The following is a 20,352-nucleotide window of genomic DNA, read 5'->3' as shown; positions in this document are numbered from 1 at the left end:
AAATATTATGTCTAATAGAGAGTGACACAATTAAGAGACAACAAAGCTGCATTATGCAGCATAATAAGGTTGTGGCAACTTTCAGTTTCATAGAATAAAGGTGTCCATAAACAGTCCACCCATATTCTGAAGCACAGGAAAAATTCAAGCTATTTAGCACAATCTAAAGCACAATAATGAACACTCTAAGCATCCGAAGAGCCAATTATTATTATTATTACAGGCATTTTTTTTAATCATCATCATTGTTTACATAAATCTTCAACCTTCCTGAAAAAAAGCTCTTTGTACCACTTGGTTGATCTTTCCCTTTTTTCAATGAGAGACAGGGCAGTATCAATTGCTTAACACACAGCTTGAGCCGATTAGGCAAGTTACTGTAAAAACAGAGATGAGTCCCAGTGCAAAAAAAAAGAGCAGTGCCAATATTTGGGTTCTTTATTTTTAAAATACATTTCCTTAATTATTATTAGTAGCTGAAGTATACCTATTCCAGAACAGGCAACATATGAGATATAACAGACATTGCGAATTCAGGGGGTTATTTACTATTGAGTCGAGGGATTAAGCCGAAGCATTGGTAGACAGCGTGGCCAACAAATAACTACAGAGGGTATCATGGGGAATAATGTACAGCAAAGAAGTACAGAAGTAATAACAGCCCTTAGTATGTGTAGGTGAGGAGTGCAGGATATAAAATGGAAAAATATGTGCAAGAGAAGAGCATGGAGGGTACAACAGAAGTCAGTATGTGCTTGTCAGAACTGCGAACGATATGACAGCAGTAAATATGTGCAGAAGAGGAGTATGGGTGGTATGACAGCAGGGGAGAAGTGCAGAACATGACAGCAGAGAGTGCGGACAGTATGATGAGGTCAATATGTGCAGGAGTATGACAGCGGGCACTATGTACAGGATTATGGGCAGTATGAGCAAGAGAGGAGTTAGGAAGATATGATGGTGGGCATACATACAGGAGAGGGGTGTAGTGAGGGTATGACAGCAGCTAGTATGTTCAGGACAGGTTTACAGTTGGTATGATAGCAGGCAGTATGTGCAGAAAAGTGTTGTGGAGGGGATTATTGGGCTGTATGTGCAGCAGAGGAATGAAAGGTATTATGGGAGCAGTACAATCAGCAGAGGAGTGCAGAGTGTAAAATGATGGGCAATAGTGCTGGAGAAATGTACGGAGGAAACAAAAATGGGCAATATGAGCAGGACAGGAGGGCTGAGGGTATAATAGCTGGTAGCATCTTAAAGAGATGTATGGAATAAATGACAGTTGGCAGTATGTGCAGGAAAGGCTTGCGGAATGGATGTTTGGGGGTAGTATGTGCAGCAATAGGGCAATATGTGCAAGAGAGGAATGCAAAAGGTAAAATAGCTTTTTATTCTTGCACATACTGTCTTCTAACAGTGGGCAGTGTGTGCAGGAGAGGAGTACAGAGGCTATTACAGCAGGCAGTATATTTAGGAGAGGCGGTTGGTGGGAATGATAAAGGGATGTGCAAGATAGCAGTGCAGAGGATATGATGGGGGCAATATGTGCATGAGAGAAGTACAGAGGTAATGACAGCAGGCTGTATGTACAGGAGAAGAGTACCGAGGGTAGGATGGAGGGGTGTAATATGTGCAAAACAGGAGTTTAGCAGGTATAATAGCACACAATGTGTGCAGGAGATGATCGTGGAGGTATGGTGAGGCAGGATGTGCAGGCAAGGAGTGTAATGGGTATGACAGAGAGCTATTTGTGCAGTAGAGTACCAACGGAAAATCTGTGATCAATGTGTGCAGGAGAAGAGTAGGAAGGTATGATGGGGCAATATGCACAAGAGATTAGTTTGAAGTGTATGACTGTGGGCAGTATGTGCTGGACAGGAATGGAGAGGGTAGAATGATGGAATATGAATATGTGTCCAAGAGAAAAGTGCAAAAGATATGACAGAAGGCAGTGTATGAAAGAGAGTAGTGTAAATGGTACCATCATGGGCAGTATGTGCAGGAAGGCAATATGTGCAGGGGAGGAGTATGGTGGTTAAGCAGGCAGGATGGGCAGTAGGTCAGTGTGTTAAGGGAGAAGTATGGACGGTATGAAAGCAGGCAGTATGTGAGGAGAGAAGAGTATGACAGTGTGCAGTATGTGTAGAAAAGGGGTAGATAGGGTATAACAGCTGGCAGCATGTTAAGGTTGTGAAGTAGAAGAGTGCGGTGGGTACAGGATATAGAGGCAAACACCAATGGGTGTCCTAAACACACACTAAGAAGCAGTAAGAAACTTTACTTTTTAAAAGGCAGCGTCTCATGGTCCAGCCACGAATGGGTTAAAGTTCACAACAAAGACTACAGAAGAGTTTGTCGGTTTTTAGTACTTTACAGGCCCCTGTGGTTGTTTGCATTAGAAGCCTGGAAGGTTACCAAGACTTACTTTTATAGCTGTGATTTCAGTGCTTCTGTTGCGAATATGTGAAGCTGAATTTCTCCACAATGCCTATAACTACAGGTGGGCTTGTTTTAGTTCTTTTACTGTGTGTTATGCACATTTTTACACCACAAACTCTAAATGCTTACTTAGGATGCATTGACAATAGGGGTTGATTTGCCAAAGTTTGATTTACAGTCAAGCAGACACAGCATCTACATATACAAAACTCTAAGTCTCTTCCTGGTTCATGAGACAAATGTGTGTATTAAAAAACATTACTACAAGTTTGGAAAATTTAACTTTAGCTCTCATACTTTTGCATTGCACAGTTATCCAAGCTTTTTGCAGTAAGTTTTATAAGTGGAGAAGATCATGTAAAGTACAAACATGCCAGCTATGCTTTAGGATATGGAGAGCTATTAAAGCAGAACTCCATCTTAAAATAACAAAACAAAAATAGTCCATTAAAAGATAAAATGTCAAAACCAACTTTTAATTCAATATTCACCTTCAATCCAGAAATTTCCCCCACAGTATTTTTTCCTGCAGCTAGATGTGCTTAGTCTAATGGCCAACATCATTCAACCCACTTCCCCCAAGCCCAGGTCGTCTTGGACCCACCCCAGCCTGTAACTAGACAGTGAGAGGAGAAGCAGCATAGTGATTACATCATCTCACACTCAGAGTCTGCTGTGAAGGGACTGCAAGAAGCTGATACCAAGTTAATGTATATAAACGTTGTATACACCCATTTAAAAATATGAATTGAAAAAAGGGCCTCAGTCATGAAGGGGTTAAAGAACTGCAATCATGTGTCTCTTTTATATCAGGCTAGAATTCAACATTATTTTTTTTAACTGAGCTTACCACATGCCAGTCTTACATGTCTGTTGCCTGACAACAGTATTAAAGTGTTAGAACAGTATGACATAACAGTGGCTGTTATGTCATACGAACGGTGTATGCCCTCCTATACACTTGCAAAGCCATTAACTCCATGTCTGGCCACAGGGGTCATCAAATTGCAGGTAATATAATAGATGTGTTCATTTAATCATCATTGTAAAGTCATTTTTGTCTTGCCCACATAAAAGTCCAAGACATTCTGTATATGACTTCATTGGTGTCAAAGTCCATGAAATGTCTGCATCTAAGGCGCCTCCTTGTCAGCAAGACCAACTCATACCCCCATTAGCACATACGGACAATACAGTTCACACATCTATACACAGCTTTGTGTGACGTGTTATCTGTATTTAGATTTGTCTGATATGTACTTTGAACCAATATATATTTTAATGAGTTAGCTCCAATTTTGGAGTCCCTCTGAACAAAATACTCAAATTCCCCCGACATTGGATAAAAGATATTCATGTATTAAAGGATCTAGACCCTTAATTCCACCTTCCCACCCAGGAAAAATGAGTAAAAGCTTACATATTTATTTGTAAAAGTAAAAAAATTGGAAAGATTTTCTGAATAAAGCCTAGCTCGCTTTCCAGATGTTGATTTCTTACAGTGTACACACTGCCACAGGAATCATGACTGATGTGGTTATGGCCAAAATGCAGGTTGACTAATAGGGATATATTTGTTGATATGTTAACCAAGCCTTAGATGGCTACAGCCGGCACATAGACTTGTTATTTAGATACAGATGGAATGCATTTTTTATTTCACTAAGTAAATTGTAGCTCTGGTGCATTTTAGAGATTTTGAACTGGGTCATGAATGGAAGCGACGTGCCTGGACTTTGGTACCTATGACGCCTCTTTGCCTCCTATTACATGTGATTGGAAAATGCTTAAATAATATACACCACTCCTGAAAATATTGTACAACAAGAAGTTACAATTGTGCTGACAACGTACTGGCTTTTATCGGAAATTAGGTGCTTCAGAAAATACAGTGGATAAGTATGCTGTAATTGAGGCAGCAGTCAATGCCTATGCATGTATGATACTTCAAGAGGCATGCAGCACCAAGATGAATTGTGTAGAGAACATGACTGTATATATTAATTTGGCACAATAGAGAGTATGCCATTTTGAGTGGTGATTGGCATATTCTCCTCTCTATGAAACGGTACACTGTTTTGATCATGCTGTATCTGAGATATGTTCAAATACCCAATCTCCATCCAAGTTGGCTAAATAGAGTAACAATTTATGGCTAAATGGTATTGTTAATGGGCAATTATAATAACATGGGTTTACAGCTTATGGACTTCTGAGGGAGTAAAGTTAGTGTGACTGCCATATAGAAGCGCACACTTTAAAATAACTGTGTATATAGCCTCTATTCATCTACACTCAATTTTTTGAACTTGCACAGGAATAAGAATACCCCTGGGGTTTACTCTGTGCATAGGGATTTACACCACTGAAAGCTTTAACCTCCAGGCGTTTGCTGCACTTTATTACATTAGAGGACTGAGATCTGGTTTCCTGGACAATGGCTTAAAGGAAAGAGAAACCACTTGATATATTTGAGGCCACAGATGTAGAGGATACAATTGTTACCCCATTCTAGTTTATAAGGAACACAATGATATAGAGACACAATTGAAAACTATTCCTGAGACAAATGGGAATGATTACAAGAGGGTGCCTAAGTGTACTATTTGCATCAGTGTTGCCTCTATGGAGTTATGGTTGTAAGAGTAGTATCAAAGTTTTTGCACTTTATTTTACTGTTCGCAAAAAGCAACAATGATTTGTGTATATTAATATCCCAATGGAGTACCCTTTTTTGTTGTGGGGTTGCGGCTCACTGAGAGATCATGGCTTCATGAGTTTTTGATGGTTATATTTGGATATATGATATCACATGTGTATACTCCTTCTAAGGATGCCATAAAGCAAGGTTCACTAACCTGATTTCTTGTATGGTTAAAGTTGTTTTGAAAAAAATAACGAATGGGGTGGATTTTATTATAGTGTAGAAGGTCGTCGTCACTCGAACACCCAGGTCCAATGCATCAATCCGTCCTTTTATTGACGTCAGATACACATGGTATCACAAGTACAAAGCAACATTTCGGAACCTAGCATGGTCACTACATCACGCAATAAGCACAGTGATGAAGGGACCATGCTAGGTTCCAACTTTGTACTTGTGATGCCATGTGTATCTAACATCAATAAAACGATGGAATGATGCATTGGGCCTAGGTGTGCAAGTGACTACTACTACATTTGGATTTGTGCGGCGCCATCCGCATGTCATTCAGCACCCTCCATTATATTACTATGGGATTCTGGTCTGGCAAAGCAATGGGACAGGAATAGATTTTAATATTACATAATTAACATAATAATATTACAAGAGCCTCCATTTGTCTTTTCATACTATTTGCTGTGCAGCTTTCTAAGGGTTGTGTTTATTTTATAAACTTTTCATAACAGATAATATTCAAAAATACCTGTGTAGGGCTGTAAGTGTGATTAGATCGTGAATTGCTTCTGAAATGGGGAGACAGTCTATCTGGTGACTGGGGTCCACTGTAAGAAGCATCTTCAACAGGCGAGTGGCTTCTGTAGTTATAGGAAGGATCATACAAGGAAGGCTGATATTCAGCTACTGGTTCAGAAGACCGGGCTAGTGCAGGCTCTTGGAATTCTTCTTCCAGCTCATGGTCAGTGTAGGCTTCACCTTCTGCATCAGTCTCCTCATAATCACTGTTGGCACGACTGTCACAGCTCAGGTAATCTGCAGAATGAACTGCTGATTCATTTATAAGGTCCAATGGTTCATCTCCTGAAGGTTCAGCCTTAATACAAAAAAAAGTCAATGTATATTATTAACATTGTTTTATCCCTGTAAAAATCTTCCTAGATAATATTTTACCTTATCCTCAGTGGTCCATATTACTCTTCCTTGTTCAGTTCGAATTGTTTCTTTCAGGCTTCGAAGCCAAGAATCACTTGCTCCACTCAAGTTAATAACCGCTAAAATAAAGAAAAAAAAAGGAGTACAATATAAGAAATAAAAAGGAGAAATATTCAAATACAAAACAGAAGGGAAACAATTTGCAATCACCAGTAAAAAGATGAGAATAGTTCTTTCGCAGTTTGACAGCCTGTGCATACAAACGACGTGAACTCTTCTTTGACTCGGGGAGTAGCCATTGTCTCATTGCCTTCACTCCCTGTCGGTTCTCTGGGTTGCAGAACACCACAATAGGGTAAAACTGCACATAATTCAGATGCTCCACTGCTGTAGGTGTGATGTCTAATAAAGCATGCTTATTCTAAAAAAGAACAAAAAACAATTAGCTTTTTTTAAAAAAAAGAGAGTTCCCTTACTGCCACTTTAGCATGATGCAAGCTAAATCGGTATTTAAACAATACAACTTAAACTCAATTTTTAAAAAACAGCGGTAAATTCATGATTTATTTTAGCTTAACCACATCTTTATCTAATTAAATATGTATAATGGTAATTGTGTTCAAGTTTTAAGTTGACTAGGCCCAACTTAAAACACAAAAGTGGGAAAGCAGTGCGGACATTGCATAAAAAAAAATACAGATTTATTAAAATGACAAAAGACGTCTGCTGTCCAAGCAGCTGCTGATGCAGTCACAGTACAATACACAAACCCTCATGTACTGTTCAGCAAAAAAAGTAAGTGAATAGTCTTGTATTGGCAATCCTGGATCCGCTTTTTTTCTAAGCATAAAGAGGTCACAGTACGCATTTTAGAAAACACTATTTCCCTTGACCACTAGGGACTGTGTGCTCTCCAGATGGAGAAGGGTGTTTAGGATGTCATGAAGTGTAAAAAGGTGCAAATTGCGGTAACCTATACTGTGCACATACGACGACTTTAGCTAGAACACATTAACCTCCCTGGTGGTCTGATTATCTTTTTTACCATTTTGTTTCCTCTTTTAAATCTTCTGCCGGTCCTGCCCCCATGCGACGCGGGCGCTTGCAAGGGACGGAACCCGGATGTCCGCATCGGCCGGAGGACACAGCGGGGCTCGTGGACAAGGTAACTTACGCACAGTGTAATCCCGAGTGTGGCTCGGGGTTACCGCTTCTGGTACTGAAAATGAACCCGAGCCACACTCGGGAATACCGCCAGGGAGGTTAAACAGCATGCAGGAGTCTATTAAAAAAAAAAATTGGCACTCGCAGTGAACACATTATTCATAACAATCCATTAAATATATCAATAACTCGTAATGCATACTTTATTCATGATTGCAAACAAATTTTTCTTCATTGTTGTATCAATCATGATATCTTATTTAACTTTTTAATATACATATTGAGAGATAAAGTCTGCTCGTTTGTTTATCTATTTCTTCAAGTATTTATGATTGCTTAATTATTTATATATTAATTATGATTCATGTTTTCATTGTGATAAGTGCAGTTTTTTTTTTACATATGTATAAATACCTATTTATGCATCCTAATGGGGAAGGTGCAGCACTTTTGGGGGAGATAATGGTTAAAAGACTGGAGGAGCTTTTAAACTTGAAAATGGGGGGGCTGGGGATAAAAAAATTATATAATAAATATAGGGCATGTAACTAAAGGGCGATTGGTATTGAGGGCAGTAATACAAAGGGGGATAGAGGGCTCACTCCAGTCAATCTAGTTAATCTAATTACTCCAATCAATCTAATAAATAATGTATCAACCATACCAAGGTCTAATAAGAAAAAAAGTAGTTGGGCTCCACAAATGAGTAATAATAAAACCCAAACTAAAATGTATGTACACCAATGCTAGAAGTCTAGCAAACAAAATAAGCTCGAACTTATGCTGCTCGAAGAGGACTTCGATATAGTTTGAATAACAACTTGGCTGGACAGCACACATGATTGGGCAACCAGTGTACAGGGGTACAACCTGTTCAGGAGGGACAGGGTCGGCAGAAGGGGGGGGAGGGGGGGATGCATGTGCGTAAAAAACAATCTAACTGTGCACATACGGTATGACATCAAGCCTTAAAAGTGCAAAATACAGTCATGTTAACAATTAAGTACACCCTATGGAAATTTTTGACTTTTTCCACATATCTGAACATGCAAACATTAGGATTGTTATTTAAACAGTGCACGCAGACTGAACACAAGAAAAATCTGCCTTATTTATTCAATTAAAATATCAATAGATACAGTATATTGTGGAAACAGTAAGTACGCCTTTAACATGGAAACCTGGTACTTCTCCCCGTAGAAATAACTTTGAATAACTGCCCCCCAGTCTCGGACAAACTCAGTCAAAATTTTTTTTCCACTTTTTCATGCAAAATTCCTTCAGTTGCAAGTTATTTGTGGGTTTTGTGGCATGAAATAGCAGTTTTGAAACCCCCCTACAATATTGCAACTGCCACCTTTTTATTTTACACGGTCTCTGCTTACAGAAAATATATTTTCTAAAGTATGTTTTGGGTGTGTTAAGTCATCTTCAGACCTAAAATGTGCATTTTAAAATGCGCAAAAAAAATTAATCTATTTCCAGAGCTGCAAACAGCATGTAAGGTATTTTTGTCTGACTTTACGGTGAAGATCTTTCCATGGAAGCTCAATAATGTTGATGTCTGGCAACAGTCCCTTCCAATGCCTCAGACAGTATTCCTGTATTTTCACCAAACAAATCTTGGAAACCTCGTAAATATGCTCTGCATAATTGTCCTGCTGTATAGTCAAATTGGTTTTGATATACCACTGTCCAGGGTGCACTACATGATGTAAAAGAGATTGGTAAACTTTTCAGTCTATGATTCTTTGCACTCTGTGTATATCTCCTATCATGTCAGCACTGAAGCAGACCCATACCATTAGATTGCCTCTACCTTCTTTGAAAGAAGGCTTGAAACACTCCTGTAGCACCCTTTAAATTTACTTTACATCTTACAGATTGCCTTGTACACAAATATGGTCCAGCCCCTATTAATACAACCAGGTCAAGATATTATCCCCTTGAAAAGAGTTTCTACAGTGGAGGAAAGTATTCCTTCTTCTAGCATCATAATCTGTGAAATGTTTAATAAAAGCAATACAGGACCAGATGTATACTTCCTGTCCTCGAGTGCCCTTCCCTTGTTCCCCCCACCCCAGTCCTCCGAGATCAATTGTCATAGTCTCACATGGTACACAGAGGCTGCTGAACTAAGTGGTAAAAGAGACATTTTCCCACACTGCATAAGTACACCTAGAACAGGAAACTAGAAGGTTAAGCCAAAATGTCACCTAACTCCACTAGAAATTTGCAACCAGGTATTGGGACCAAACGGGCAAGTTGTAAATACATGGAGCACTATTCCACTAACTGAAATGTGCAGGGGCAGCAACAATGAGAACCCAGGTGGTTTGTATTAGTAGGCAGGGCAGCAATATGTATTAATTATATATGAGAATTTGTTACCGACAGTCAGCAACTTGATGTTGACCTATGTTGATCATATGGAATAAACTGACAATGTTTGTTAAAATTCACACATTTATATTAGCTGTTTGAACATGGTTCTTTGTTACCCTGTGCCTGCAATTTGAAATGCTGGCTTGTGTTAGAGGTATGTGGCATGTCCTGTGCTACATGAGCATCTAGCACATTACATCGCTTGGCAAAAACCAGGTTTAGGGGAATGTTTGCTACAAAAGTGCCCCCCGTCCTCCCCATTAGCTTTGGGGGAAGATTCAGCAGTACCAATGTCAATCAGGCCTAGTAGAAAAAAAAGAAAAAAGTAATGTTGTATAAGGTTTGTAATGCTTACCTTTGCTGGAGATAATGGTGCTTCAGGTTCTTTTCAGTAGTACCGATATAATAAAAACCTATGGATTCAGTTTACCTCAGCTGATCCTCACCTTCAGCAGAGATAATATGACCAAAGTCCTAGACCTTTAAATTTATGAACAATCCTAGAAGAATTTTCACTAAGAAAGGCAAGTATACCTAGCACTCTGGTGAAATTAGATTATTTCAAGTATAACAATTAAAACTTGTGATCAACTCCTCCCTTGAAGATGATTCAACAAAAAGACAACCCTTTTCGGACTATTAACTATTGAAGGGATGTGAAACTAGAGTTCCAAATAGCTTTTTAAGACAAATAAAAATATAGGATAGTTGGGAGGACCTAATTAACAAATGAATGAAGATTATGTGACCAACCAAGCTCCTATCTCCTGAAAGTGTCAGTCCCAGAGGTCCTCACATGCCCCCCAGGGAGAATAACTGAAAAAACGTCCCCTTCGCAGATTGGTACTGTAAACCAACAAGACCAGAGCTAAGTATTAAATTGACAATTATATTTAGTCAAGGATAGTATTGTCTTTTACATGGCTATATTCAATTGTACTAAATATTAGTCTTGTATGCATTTGTGATGAGAAACAATATTTTATATATAGTCGTTTTTTAAAGAGTTAATGCAAATTAATTTTAAAGGTTAATGGGCCAAGCACTACAGATGATCTTTTACATTTTAGCTGGTCTCTCTACTTACCCTCTCCGCAATCTCTCTCACCAACTGAAGTTTTATGATTTTGGATGTTCCATCCTCACGAGCAACAGTTTCTGAAAATAGGGTATCAGGCATAGGTAAACTATATTTGCAGTCAGAATGTTAACACAATAAATTAAATATATTGTTTGGAAAAATGCACATGAATGTTAAGAAATAAAGAGCAGAGGCCAATGAACTACAGCAGACAAATTATTTCACCAATTACCAAAGACCAAGACAGGATTATTGTACTTAAATGTGAAGTCCGTTTCTTGGAGTTAGTAAGGCACACATTACAGTATTGTTTTATGTTAAAACATCTGGAGGGTTTAATGTCACTTCAAGGGACAAAAGATCAGAAGTAATGCAGAGACAACTGGATGGTATTGCCATATACAAGAGGAACTGGACACTGGCAAACAAAATCCATTAGCCACTGAGGTAACCCTTCCCAATCCCATCATTCTTCAGTTTTGTAAAAAAACAATATTAGAAGTAGATATCAAACACATAGAAGTTGGAACCTGTGTCCTTTTAATTATCTCCAGGAAATGGATTTTACAGTAAGTACTAAAATTCTGGTTTCTTTCTTATTCATTAAGGTACGCCAGACCAAAAGTAATTCAGAGACAACTGGGATGTCAAAAAGCAGTCCAACTAAAGGGTGGGCAACAGCAACACACTTTAACAAGCCCGCATAACAAGTGTAAGGCAGCCTGAAGCTTATAGGACTTCCTGAAGGACCTTGCACCTGATGCTTGTTTCAGCTGAGACCTGAACATCCGCGTTAAAACTTAGGAAATGTATGAACAGATGCCTGATGCCTTAAAGCCCAAGAAGCACTTACAAACCTAGTACAAAGCTCCGGCCCTGCATGGCTTTACTGTCAGTTTTTTTTAAACGCTTCAAGGATCTTCCCATTTACTGAAGTTTGCTATTCTGTATTAGAATCCTGCCCTTTCTCTCCCCAGCCTCTGGAAGCCCACCTAAATGTCCTCCCAAAACGGGGAAAACCTCCCACTGAATGTTGAAGCTACTGTCCCATTTCACAGATTAATGTGGATGTCAAGCTATACGCCAGGGTGCTTGCCTCAAGACTCGCGCCTGTTCTTCCTTCTCATCTATCCTGACCATAAGAGAGTTGTGTTAGGGAAGCTAGGGACAATACTACCCGGGCCATTACCCGATTTCCTTTGCCCAACGGAGATCCATTCCGCTCTGCCTCCTGGCAGTTGATGCCGATAAGGCTTTTGATAGAAATTATTGGTCCTTCCTGAAAGTCTCTTTACATCATATTAGTTTGGGAGACTCCTTTATTTCTAAAATCTTGGCTCTCTACACCACTCCCACAGCAATGGTTCGGGTAATGACCTCCTATCCTCATAACGGTACTCGCCAAGGATGTCCGCTCTCGCCGCTTCTGTACATTTTAGAGATGGAACACTTGCCGATTGGCCTTAGGAACAATCCCTGAATTCAAGGTTTGTAATTTCCTTCTCATTACCATAAATTGTCCCTTTTTGCTGATGATCTTTTAGTTGAACATCCTCACTAGTATTTTATATAGATTCCAAATGATACCGATATTTTTGTCGTCCTCATTTTCTGCTTATTACGCTCGGCAGCATTTTGTTTATTTGGGGTCGCAATTCTTCTCGTGTAAGTATTTGCACCTTAATGCAAACTAAACAGAGAGGGGGCTTAGGTCTTCCAGATTTCTTACTGTGCCTAAAGGCTGCACTTCTTACCAGATTGGTAGACTGGTTCCACTCTGTTAAATTTACAGTTGTGGTTTCCCTTGAGAGCGATGTTTCCCAGGTTCCGTTACAAATATTGCTCTGGCTTTCCCTCCCATGACCGTCCCTGCCCCACATCCTTGTCTTACCTAATCTCTCCGGTATTAACATGTTGGGATTCTCTTACGCCGTGGACTGCTTTCTTCTAGGCCTGGTCCCCTCACCCCCTTATTCAATAATCCTTTGTTTCCTCATGGTATACACAAACCTAGACTTCTTTCCCTTAACAAAGCCCTAATATTCAGATTCCCATGTTCTCAGTTCTGGTAGTTCCCAGGTGCTTCAATCAGTCTCCCCTCACACAGGCAAATATGAAAGTGTGGTTAGGACTTTTTCCGCTCACTAATACCTGCCTCCAATCTGAGTATACCCCTTACCTCCTTTGAGCAACTATGCACGGTGGAACAGCGTGTACCTCACACTTTATCTATTGTCTATGGTTTCCTGAGAGATGGGGGTTTACTCCACTTTGTACATGAAGATTTGGGAACAGGATCTGGGCCGGGTGTTGTCAAGAGAAGCACTGGAAAAATATATTTTCACTTCTACACTCTGCGTCTGTTTCTGTCCACTTTCAGGGGAAGAACTACAAATTAATTTCTAGATGGTATCAATGTTCATCTTCCCTCCACCGTATCTTTTCACCCTCCTCTGACAGATGTTGGCGATGTCTTCAACATGAGTGTACCTATTTACATGTGTGGTGGGGATGCCCCAAATTACAACCCTTTTGGTTAGCAGTGGCTAAAGCTGATTGTACCTTCTGTGTCCTTCACTTCTGCGATTGCATTACTCTTGATTTTGCCGGGCTCGTACAAGAACATTAAAAACGATGTTTTACGTTTCTGCCTAATTCGCCGCTCAGCTTTCTATTTCCTGCAGTTGTAAATCTACTGAACCTCCTACTGTATCTGTTTGGGCGTCCATTGTAAATTATATTATGTATATGGAGGGCTCTCTAGCGATGGATAAAGGAATAGAAATTCACAACAAGATTTGGTCTGGTTGGATGTTATACAGTGAATCTGACAAGTTAAAGTAATTTTTCTTTTTTTGGCTTTCCTAGAGCAGCTTACCCTGCCTCCATGATGGGTCCCTGGTTCTATCTGTCCATGTTTTTCATGCTTTTGCCCCACTTCATAATTTTCTTCCCCCGCGATACTTTGGCATTTCTTTACTCCTCTCTTTTCTTCCTTTTCCCTCTCATTTTATATCTTTTCCTCTCGTTTTCTCTTTTGTTCCCTCTTTTTCCCGCCTCTTTCTGGCAGCTCCTTCTTCCTGGCCTTTGTATTGATATTGTACCATAACATAATGCTTGGTACTCAGTTCCCATGGGCAAGAACCCCTATTTCTGCTGCATATTTTGATTATCTACTGCTAAACACTGTTATCCTATACTTATCTGGAACTCCTAATTTGATACTTTATTGTTCTTATTGTACTGAAAATATTTTTTTAATAAAACATTGTTTACCAAAAAAAAGTTTTTTTGTTGCCATATATCAAATGAAGGATGCATTTCATGTGCAAATTATAGACCTGGCAGAAAGACATCCTGGCATTCAAGAGCATAGGAATCACCGAATCAGGAAAGCCCCTGTCCCTTACGACCTGAGCTTTAACAACCAAACGATCGTGAAGCAGGGAGGTAATCCGGTCCTTGGGACAGAAGATCTGGTCAATCTAGAAGAGCCCACAGGTTATCTGCCAGGAGTCATATGAGGTCTGAGTACCACATCTATCTGGGCCAATTCAGTGCTATGAGAATCATCGGAATGCCCTCTCGATTGTGTGGAGCAATTGAGAAAGGAGCTTAAGAGTAAGAAAGGCATTATTCAGATTGTACTGATCCCAAGGAGCCACTAGAGCAGTGGGTCGCTGCATCAATTTCTGCTGCGCTGGGTGAGAGCCTCCTCAGCCTCCTCCTTGCGCAGCAGTGTCAGTCAGCGGGAGGACAGCAATGGCTGTGAATATAAAAGTGCCGCTGTACACACTCCCTGGCCGCTGCAGCGACATCTAGTGGCCGGGCAGTGTTTACAGCAGGACTAAAGTGCGGGCTCTGCAGGAGGTGGGGCATCTTAGCAGGGCTGGGTCTGAGAAGGCTGCATGGAGGCAGAGCAGACAAGCAGTGGCTGGGGAGGGCTTGCATTCTTGTGAGAGTACAGAGGCAACAGATAAATAGCTTTAAACAATCATAAAAAGTTGTACAACAATGAAATACAAAAAAAAAACCCCGGGTTGTGCCACTGGAAGTAGCGTGGGGCGTAACCAGGAGAGACCTTAATCTATTGTAGTGGCATCTCATCTATCCATTTAGCAGGACACAGCGTAATTGGTAGAGTATACCATAATTGGGTCAGATAGAAAAGAAAAAAATCATTTATTAGAGGGGAGAGAGGGGATAGAGCAGAGAAGGGAAGGAGTTGCGAGGTGTGGGAGACGAGGGGGAAAGGGTTCAGTCCAGACCCCTTAGAGCAGTGGTTCTCAACCTGGGGGTCGGGACCCCCTCGGGGGTCGAATGACAATTTGCCAGGGGTCGCCTAGCGGCTTACGGCCAACCAGGAGAGAAGCACTTTCTCTGCTCTTTTTTTTCTGACAGGGTTAAAAGTAAACCTGCCGCTCCATGTGCACAGTGAGAGGGGATAGCAGTCTTCCACTCTCACCTGTCACAGAAGTTCCAGCACAGTGCTGTGCTAGGACTCCTTTATTGGAGGTGACAGGGTCAATAAAGAGAACCTGTCACCTCCAATTGCTAATACACAGGGGCTTGTTACCTCTGTGTGATAGCAATGAAGTTAAGTGGAAAAAAAATAGATAAAAAAATTAAGAAATAGAAATAAAAGAATTACAAAAATAAAAAAGCGATTGAAAAGAAATAAACAAATTATTAAAAAATAAGAAAATTATAAAAAACAATAATAAGGGTGAGAGTCCTCCTCAGCCCTCTCCTAGGGCAGCAGCGTCAGTTCTCCCGCCACGCCGCCAGATGTCGCTGTAGCAGCCGCGTCATCCCTAAATTTTACCGTTGGGGGTCACCACAACTTGGCAAATGTTACCAAGTGGTCCCGGCTCTAGAAAGGTTGAGAACCACTGCCTTAGAGAGAGAAAAAGAAAAGGGTGGAGTACAATATAGGTAAGGGCGAAAAAGAGATCCCTGTTGCATAGCTTCACAGGTTTCCAAGTCTCGGAATAAATGCCACAATGTCCATGTTTTAATGTATCTGGACATGTCATCTCTGCTAGAGTGGATAAGTTCCTCTATGGTCGAAACTATCCGAGAGAGCCACTCCCGAATTGATGGTGGGGATGGCGACTTCCAATGTCTAGGAATCACGGTTTTCGCCGTGTTCAGCAAGTGGATTGGGAGGGATTTTTTAGAGATATGGAGTGTGTCGTCAAAATGAAATAATAGAAGGCAAACTGGGGAGAACTCCAATGAAACGCCAGTTATGGTTTTAATTAGGGCATGGACTTCCATCCAGAAAGGGGAGATCAGGGGGCATGACCACCAGATATGAAGGAGTGTCCCTACTTCTTGGTTGCATTGCCAACAGTGGTCAGGGGCATCTGGGTAGATACGATGGAGTAGGGCTGGGGTTTTGTACCAGCGCGAGCGGAGTTTGTAGTTAGTTTCTTAGATTTGGACATTCAAGGAGCTTTCCAATAACAGGGAGTCCATTCGTTCCCATTCCTGTGTTGTGAAAGTAGCAGATAAGTCGCGCTCCCAGGCTTTCGCGGAGGGCGTTGGTGGGAGAGTAGAGGGATCGCTCAGAAGGGCGTATACCGTCGATATTGTATGTGTTACTCTTTGAGTGGAGGTGCATAGCTTCTCAAATGGCGTTAAGGAGCGAGAAAAGGATCCTCCAAGTTTGTGTGAGTTGAGGAAGTGGCGTATTTGTAGGTATGACCAAAGTGGTATGGGAGAGCAGGGGCTCTTAGCGTTCAAGTCTGCGAGGGTGCGGAATGTACCTTGTCGGTCAAAGAACATTTAAGCATTGGGGGAAGCTCAAGAGCGTAGGAAGGATGTATGATGGCCAGGGGGGAAGGCAGGGTCGAGGTGTAGTGGCGTAAGAGGACCCGGAGCAGAAGAGGGGGCCAACCTGTTATTTACGGTAGCAAGGAACCGCAAGGAGGTACCTATCGTCGGGTGGTTTAATACCTGGGTCGAGAGATGGGGGCGTTGCAGCCAGGGCCAGCAGCTGATGGGCGTGGACCGACCAGTCTATTATGCGAGTCAGATGGCACGCCCAGTAGTATCTTTGAATGTGGGGAAGGCCAATACCTCCTGAACATTTGGAGCGGGTAAGAGTTTGAGTGCTAATCCGCGGTGATCTGTTGTTCCAGAGAAATGAGCGGAACATTGTGTTTACTGAAGCGAAAACACCTTGGCGAGTTGTATAGGTACATTTGGAACCAGTATAGGAGCCGTGGGAGAGCTGTCATTTTTAAAATAGCCGCTCTGCCAAACCATGAGTAAAGTGGCTTATTCCATTCTTTCAGATCTAATCTCATTTGAGAAAGGTGGGAAACATAGTTGAGGGAGTACAGATTTTGCAAATTAGTTGGAATTTTAATGCCGAGATATGTGATGGCTCCGTCTGCCCAGCTAAAAGGGAAATGGGATTGACCAAAGCGGACCATCTCGTCTGGCAGGGAGATGTTGAGGGTCGAGGATTTACAGAGATTAATTTTGAATGAGGATAGCAAAGCAAATTCTTGGAAGGCTCGGAGTAGGTTACGGAGAGATATCCTTGGTTGGGTTAGGAAAAAAAGTAAGTCGTCTGCAAATGCTGCTATCTTGGATTCTTTGCCCGGTGTGGGAAAACCATGGATGTTAGGGTCTGTTAGAATTCTGTGGAGGAAAGGCTCTAGTGCTATCACAAAGAGTAAAGGAGACAGCAGGCACCCCTGTCTCGTACCATTGCAGATGGGGAAGGCATCCGACAGAGCCATTTACTCGGATCCTGGCGATCGGGTTGTGGTATAACAGAGTTATGCGAGCCAGCATGCGAGAGCCAAGTCCCAGGTGTTGCAAAGAAGCAAAAAGGTCGCCCCAGGCCACTCAGTCGAATTCCTTCTCCGCATCTGTGGACAAAAGAAAGTCGGCATGCCCCTGGTTCCGGATCCAGTGATGAAGGCCAATTGCTTTAGTGGTGTTGTCTCTGGCCTCCCTCCCGGGGATGAACCCTGCCTGGTCACCATCAATTAGGTCAGGGAGGAGGGGCAAGAGACGATTTGCAATAATTTTTGCGTGTAATTTAACGTCCACATTGATCAATGATATGGGGCGATAATTAGCACACGCGGAGGTGTCTTTCCTTGGCTTTGGGATAACCGTGATGTGGGCTTCTAATAAGTGAGGGGAACCGTGGGGTCTCCTCGGGAATTGGTCAAATGCTGCTAAAAAGTATGGGGCTAAAGTCACAGAGAAGGTCTTGCAATATAGGGATGTGAACCCATCAGGTCCTGGACTCTTTCCCGGTTTGAGATGTGAAACCGCGGTTAACACCTCTTGTATTGTGATGGGGGCTTCTAAATCCGCCACCGTCTCCCCAAGAAGGGGTGGCGGGCTGTGTTGGGAGAGAAAGTTCTCGATGTTGGTAAGGAGAGTTTCCTGAAGGGGCGGTGAGGGATCGGGAGGGGCGAGCTTATAGAGGTGCATGTAGAAGTCTCGGAATTGAGACGCGATGTTAGGGGTGTCCAAGTGTTCAGTTCCATCTCCTCCGATTATACGGGAGGCTGATTGTCGTTTCAAAGTCCAAGCCAGGAATTTACCTGCTTTATCATCATGTTCATAGAAAAATTTACTACGGGACATGAAAGCCTTTTTCGTTCCCTCTTGCAGTAGACTGAGAAGGTCAGTACATGCTTGTGTCAGTTCCGTTAGGTGAGATAGAGCCAGCAAGCGCTTGTGGAGCCCCTCCAGGTCGGTGATACGTGCGAGCAAGGAAGAACATCTGGTCTTATGCTGTCTGTGTAGGTGGGCTTGCCCCCGAATGAGTTCTCCCCTGATCACACTCTTGTGAGCCTCCCATAGCACTGTCGGGGTGGAGTAGGTGCCCGCGTTCAGAGAGAAATATTCGGAGAGCTTATCTCTAATCTGGGAGATGTAAGCGGCTTCCCCTAAAACCGAGGGGTTGAGTTTCCAGAGGCAGGAGTGGGTGGGATGTGTGGGGAAAGTAATGGTCATGCTAATTGGCGCATGGTCCGAGAGAACCATGGGTTCAATATTGGCACCCACATTGTTAGACAGATCTCTCTGGGAGAGAAAAAAAAAATCCAACCTGGAGTAGCTCAAGTGTGGGTGGGAGTAAAAGGTGAAGTCCTTTACAGTGGGGTGAAGGAATCGCCAAGTGTCATGGAGGTTCAATGAAGAAGTCAGGAGTTTTTTAATCGAGTGCAGGCATCTGAAGGGTAACGACGATCTACCAGAGGACGTGTCAAGGAGAGGGTTCAGTGAAAGATTGAAGTCACCCCCTAGAATTAGAATTCCTTCCGTGAAGTCTCGAATTTTGGAGCAGACCTTACAGAAGAAATGAACCTGTCTTAGATTGGGGCAATAAATATTGACAATAGCCACTGGGGTGTTATTAATTGTACCCTTGAGCATTAAGTATCTGCCTTCAGGGTCCGATAATTGGGCAGATAGCTGAAAGTTAGAGAGGAAAAAACAATTGAGACTCCTTTCGTTTTAGAGGTGGCATTGGTGGAGTGGAATACTAGTGGGTATTGTCGTGAATAAAGTTTGGGTATGGCATCGCTCCTAAAATGCGTTTCTTGCAGTAAAATCACTTGTGCTTTATCATGTGAAAAGGCTGAGGAATTGCGACCGCTTCTCCGGGAGGTGCAGACCCTTGGCATTTATAGATCGGAGTTTCCAAGTAGGGGGGTGGGTAGGAGAAGGAGCAGTCGAGGTCACCATGATAGCTGGAGGCGAAACGATGTTCGAGATGCGGAAACAAGTAGAGTCTGAGGAAAAGGGAGTAGTGCAAAGATGAAAGGCGTAGGAGAATCAGAAGAGAGGAGAGCGGGGGCGGACGGGAGAAGAAGCAAGGCTGAGAAAAGGAGGGAAATATAGAGAAGAGGTAAAGGGAGAGGGGGGCTGAGTAGAAAGAGGGAGGGGTGAAGGAGGTCTACTGACCAAAAAAAGGGGAGGCTAAAACCGTTGCACTAGGAAGTATACTGTCAACCCGAGGGATAAGGAGACCGGGCCTTATCCCTAAAAAAGGTAGAGCATCGGGTTGTGTCGATCAACTCGCACTGCGAGACCGGTCGTGTGGGGGTGTGACTGAGTGTAAGGACCAGGGGATGTCATCCAGAACCCGGGTCCCCCCTTCGTGAGGCATCGAGCAGGTTTCAAAAAGTCGAGGCCGATCGCCCTGGGATAACCAACCAGGGCTCGCCATAGGAATTGATGTGAACAGAGTCATACTATAGATTAGGGTTCAGATAGGAGTGCGGGTCAGTCATCTGATCTATTTCAATTTAGCCAGAAGGTTAAAGGGTTTTTTTAAGACGTGGGAGGACAGATTTAATGAAACATCTTAGTCAACTGTGCAGCAATATTCGACAATGGTATCATATGTTCGTGGGACTCGACTTAACCGGAACTGTTAAGAGGTCAGTAAGATGTATAACAGAGTATATAACATAAATATCAACAACCG

General features: G+C 42.1%; 1 protein-coding gene across 1 annotated transcript in view; it reads right to left on the bottom strand.

The window, feature by feature from the left end:
• LOC108791655 (tight junction protein ZO-3-like) overlaps positions 1 to 20,352 on the bottom strand; it is a 78,273-nt gene that overhangs the window by 11,013 nt on the left and 46,908 nt on the right. The window contains exons 11-14 of the mRNA XM_018562195.1: positions 10,890 to 10,960; positions 6,464 to 6,674; positions 6,272 to 6,372; positions 5,847 to 6,194 (exon numbers count right to left, since the gene is read on the bottom strand). Of these exons, the coding sequence (XP_018417697.1) occupies positions 5,847 to 6,194; positions 6,272 to 6,372; positions 6,464 to 6,674; positions 10,890 to 10,960 (731 nt within the window). The remainder of the gene's footprint in view (positions 1 to 5,846; positions 6,195 to 6,271; positions 6,373 to 6,463; positions 6,675 to 10,889; positions 10,961 to 20,352) is intronic.

Source organism: Nanorana parkeri, unplaced genomic scaffold, assembly GCF_000935625.1.
Source record: "Nanorana parkeri isolate BGI_ZX_2015 unplaced genomic scaffold, ASM93562v1 scaffold565, whole genome shotgun sequence".
NCBI classification, from domain to species: domain Eukaryota; kingdom Metazoa; phylum Chordata; class Amphibia; order Anura; family Dicroglossidae; genus Nanorana; species Nanorana parkeri.
The sequence above is the reverse complement of the archived record's forward strand: the minus strand, read 5'-3'. Positions and strand labels throughout refer to the sequence as shown.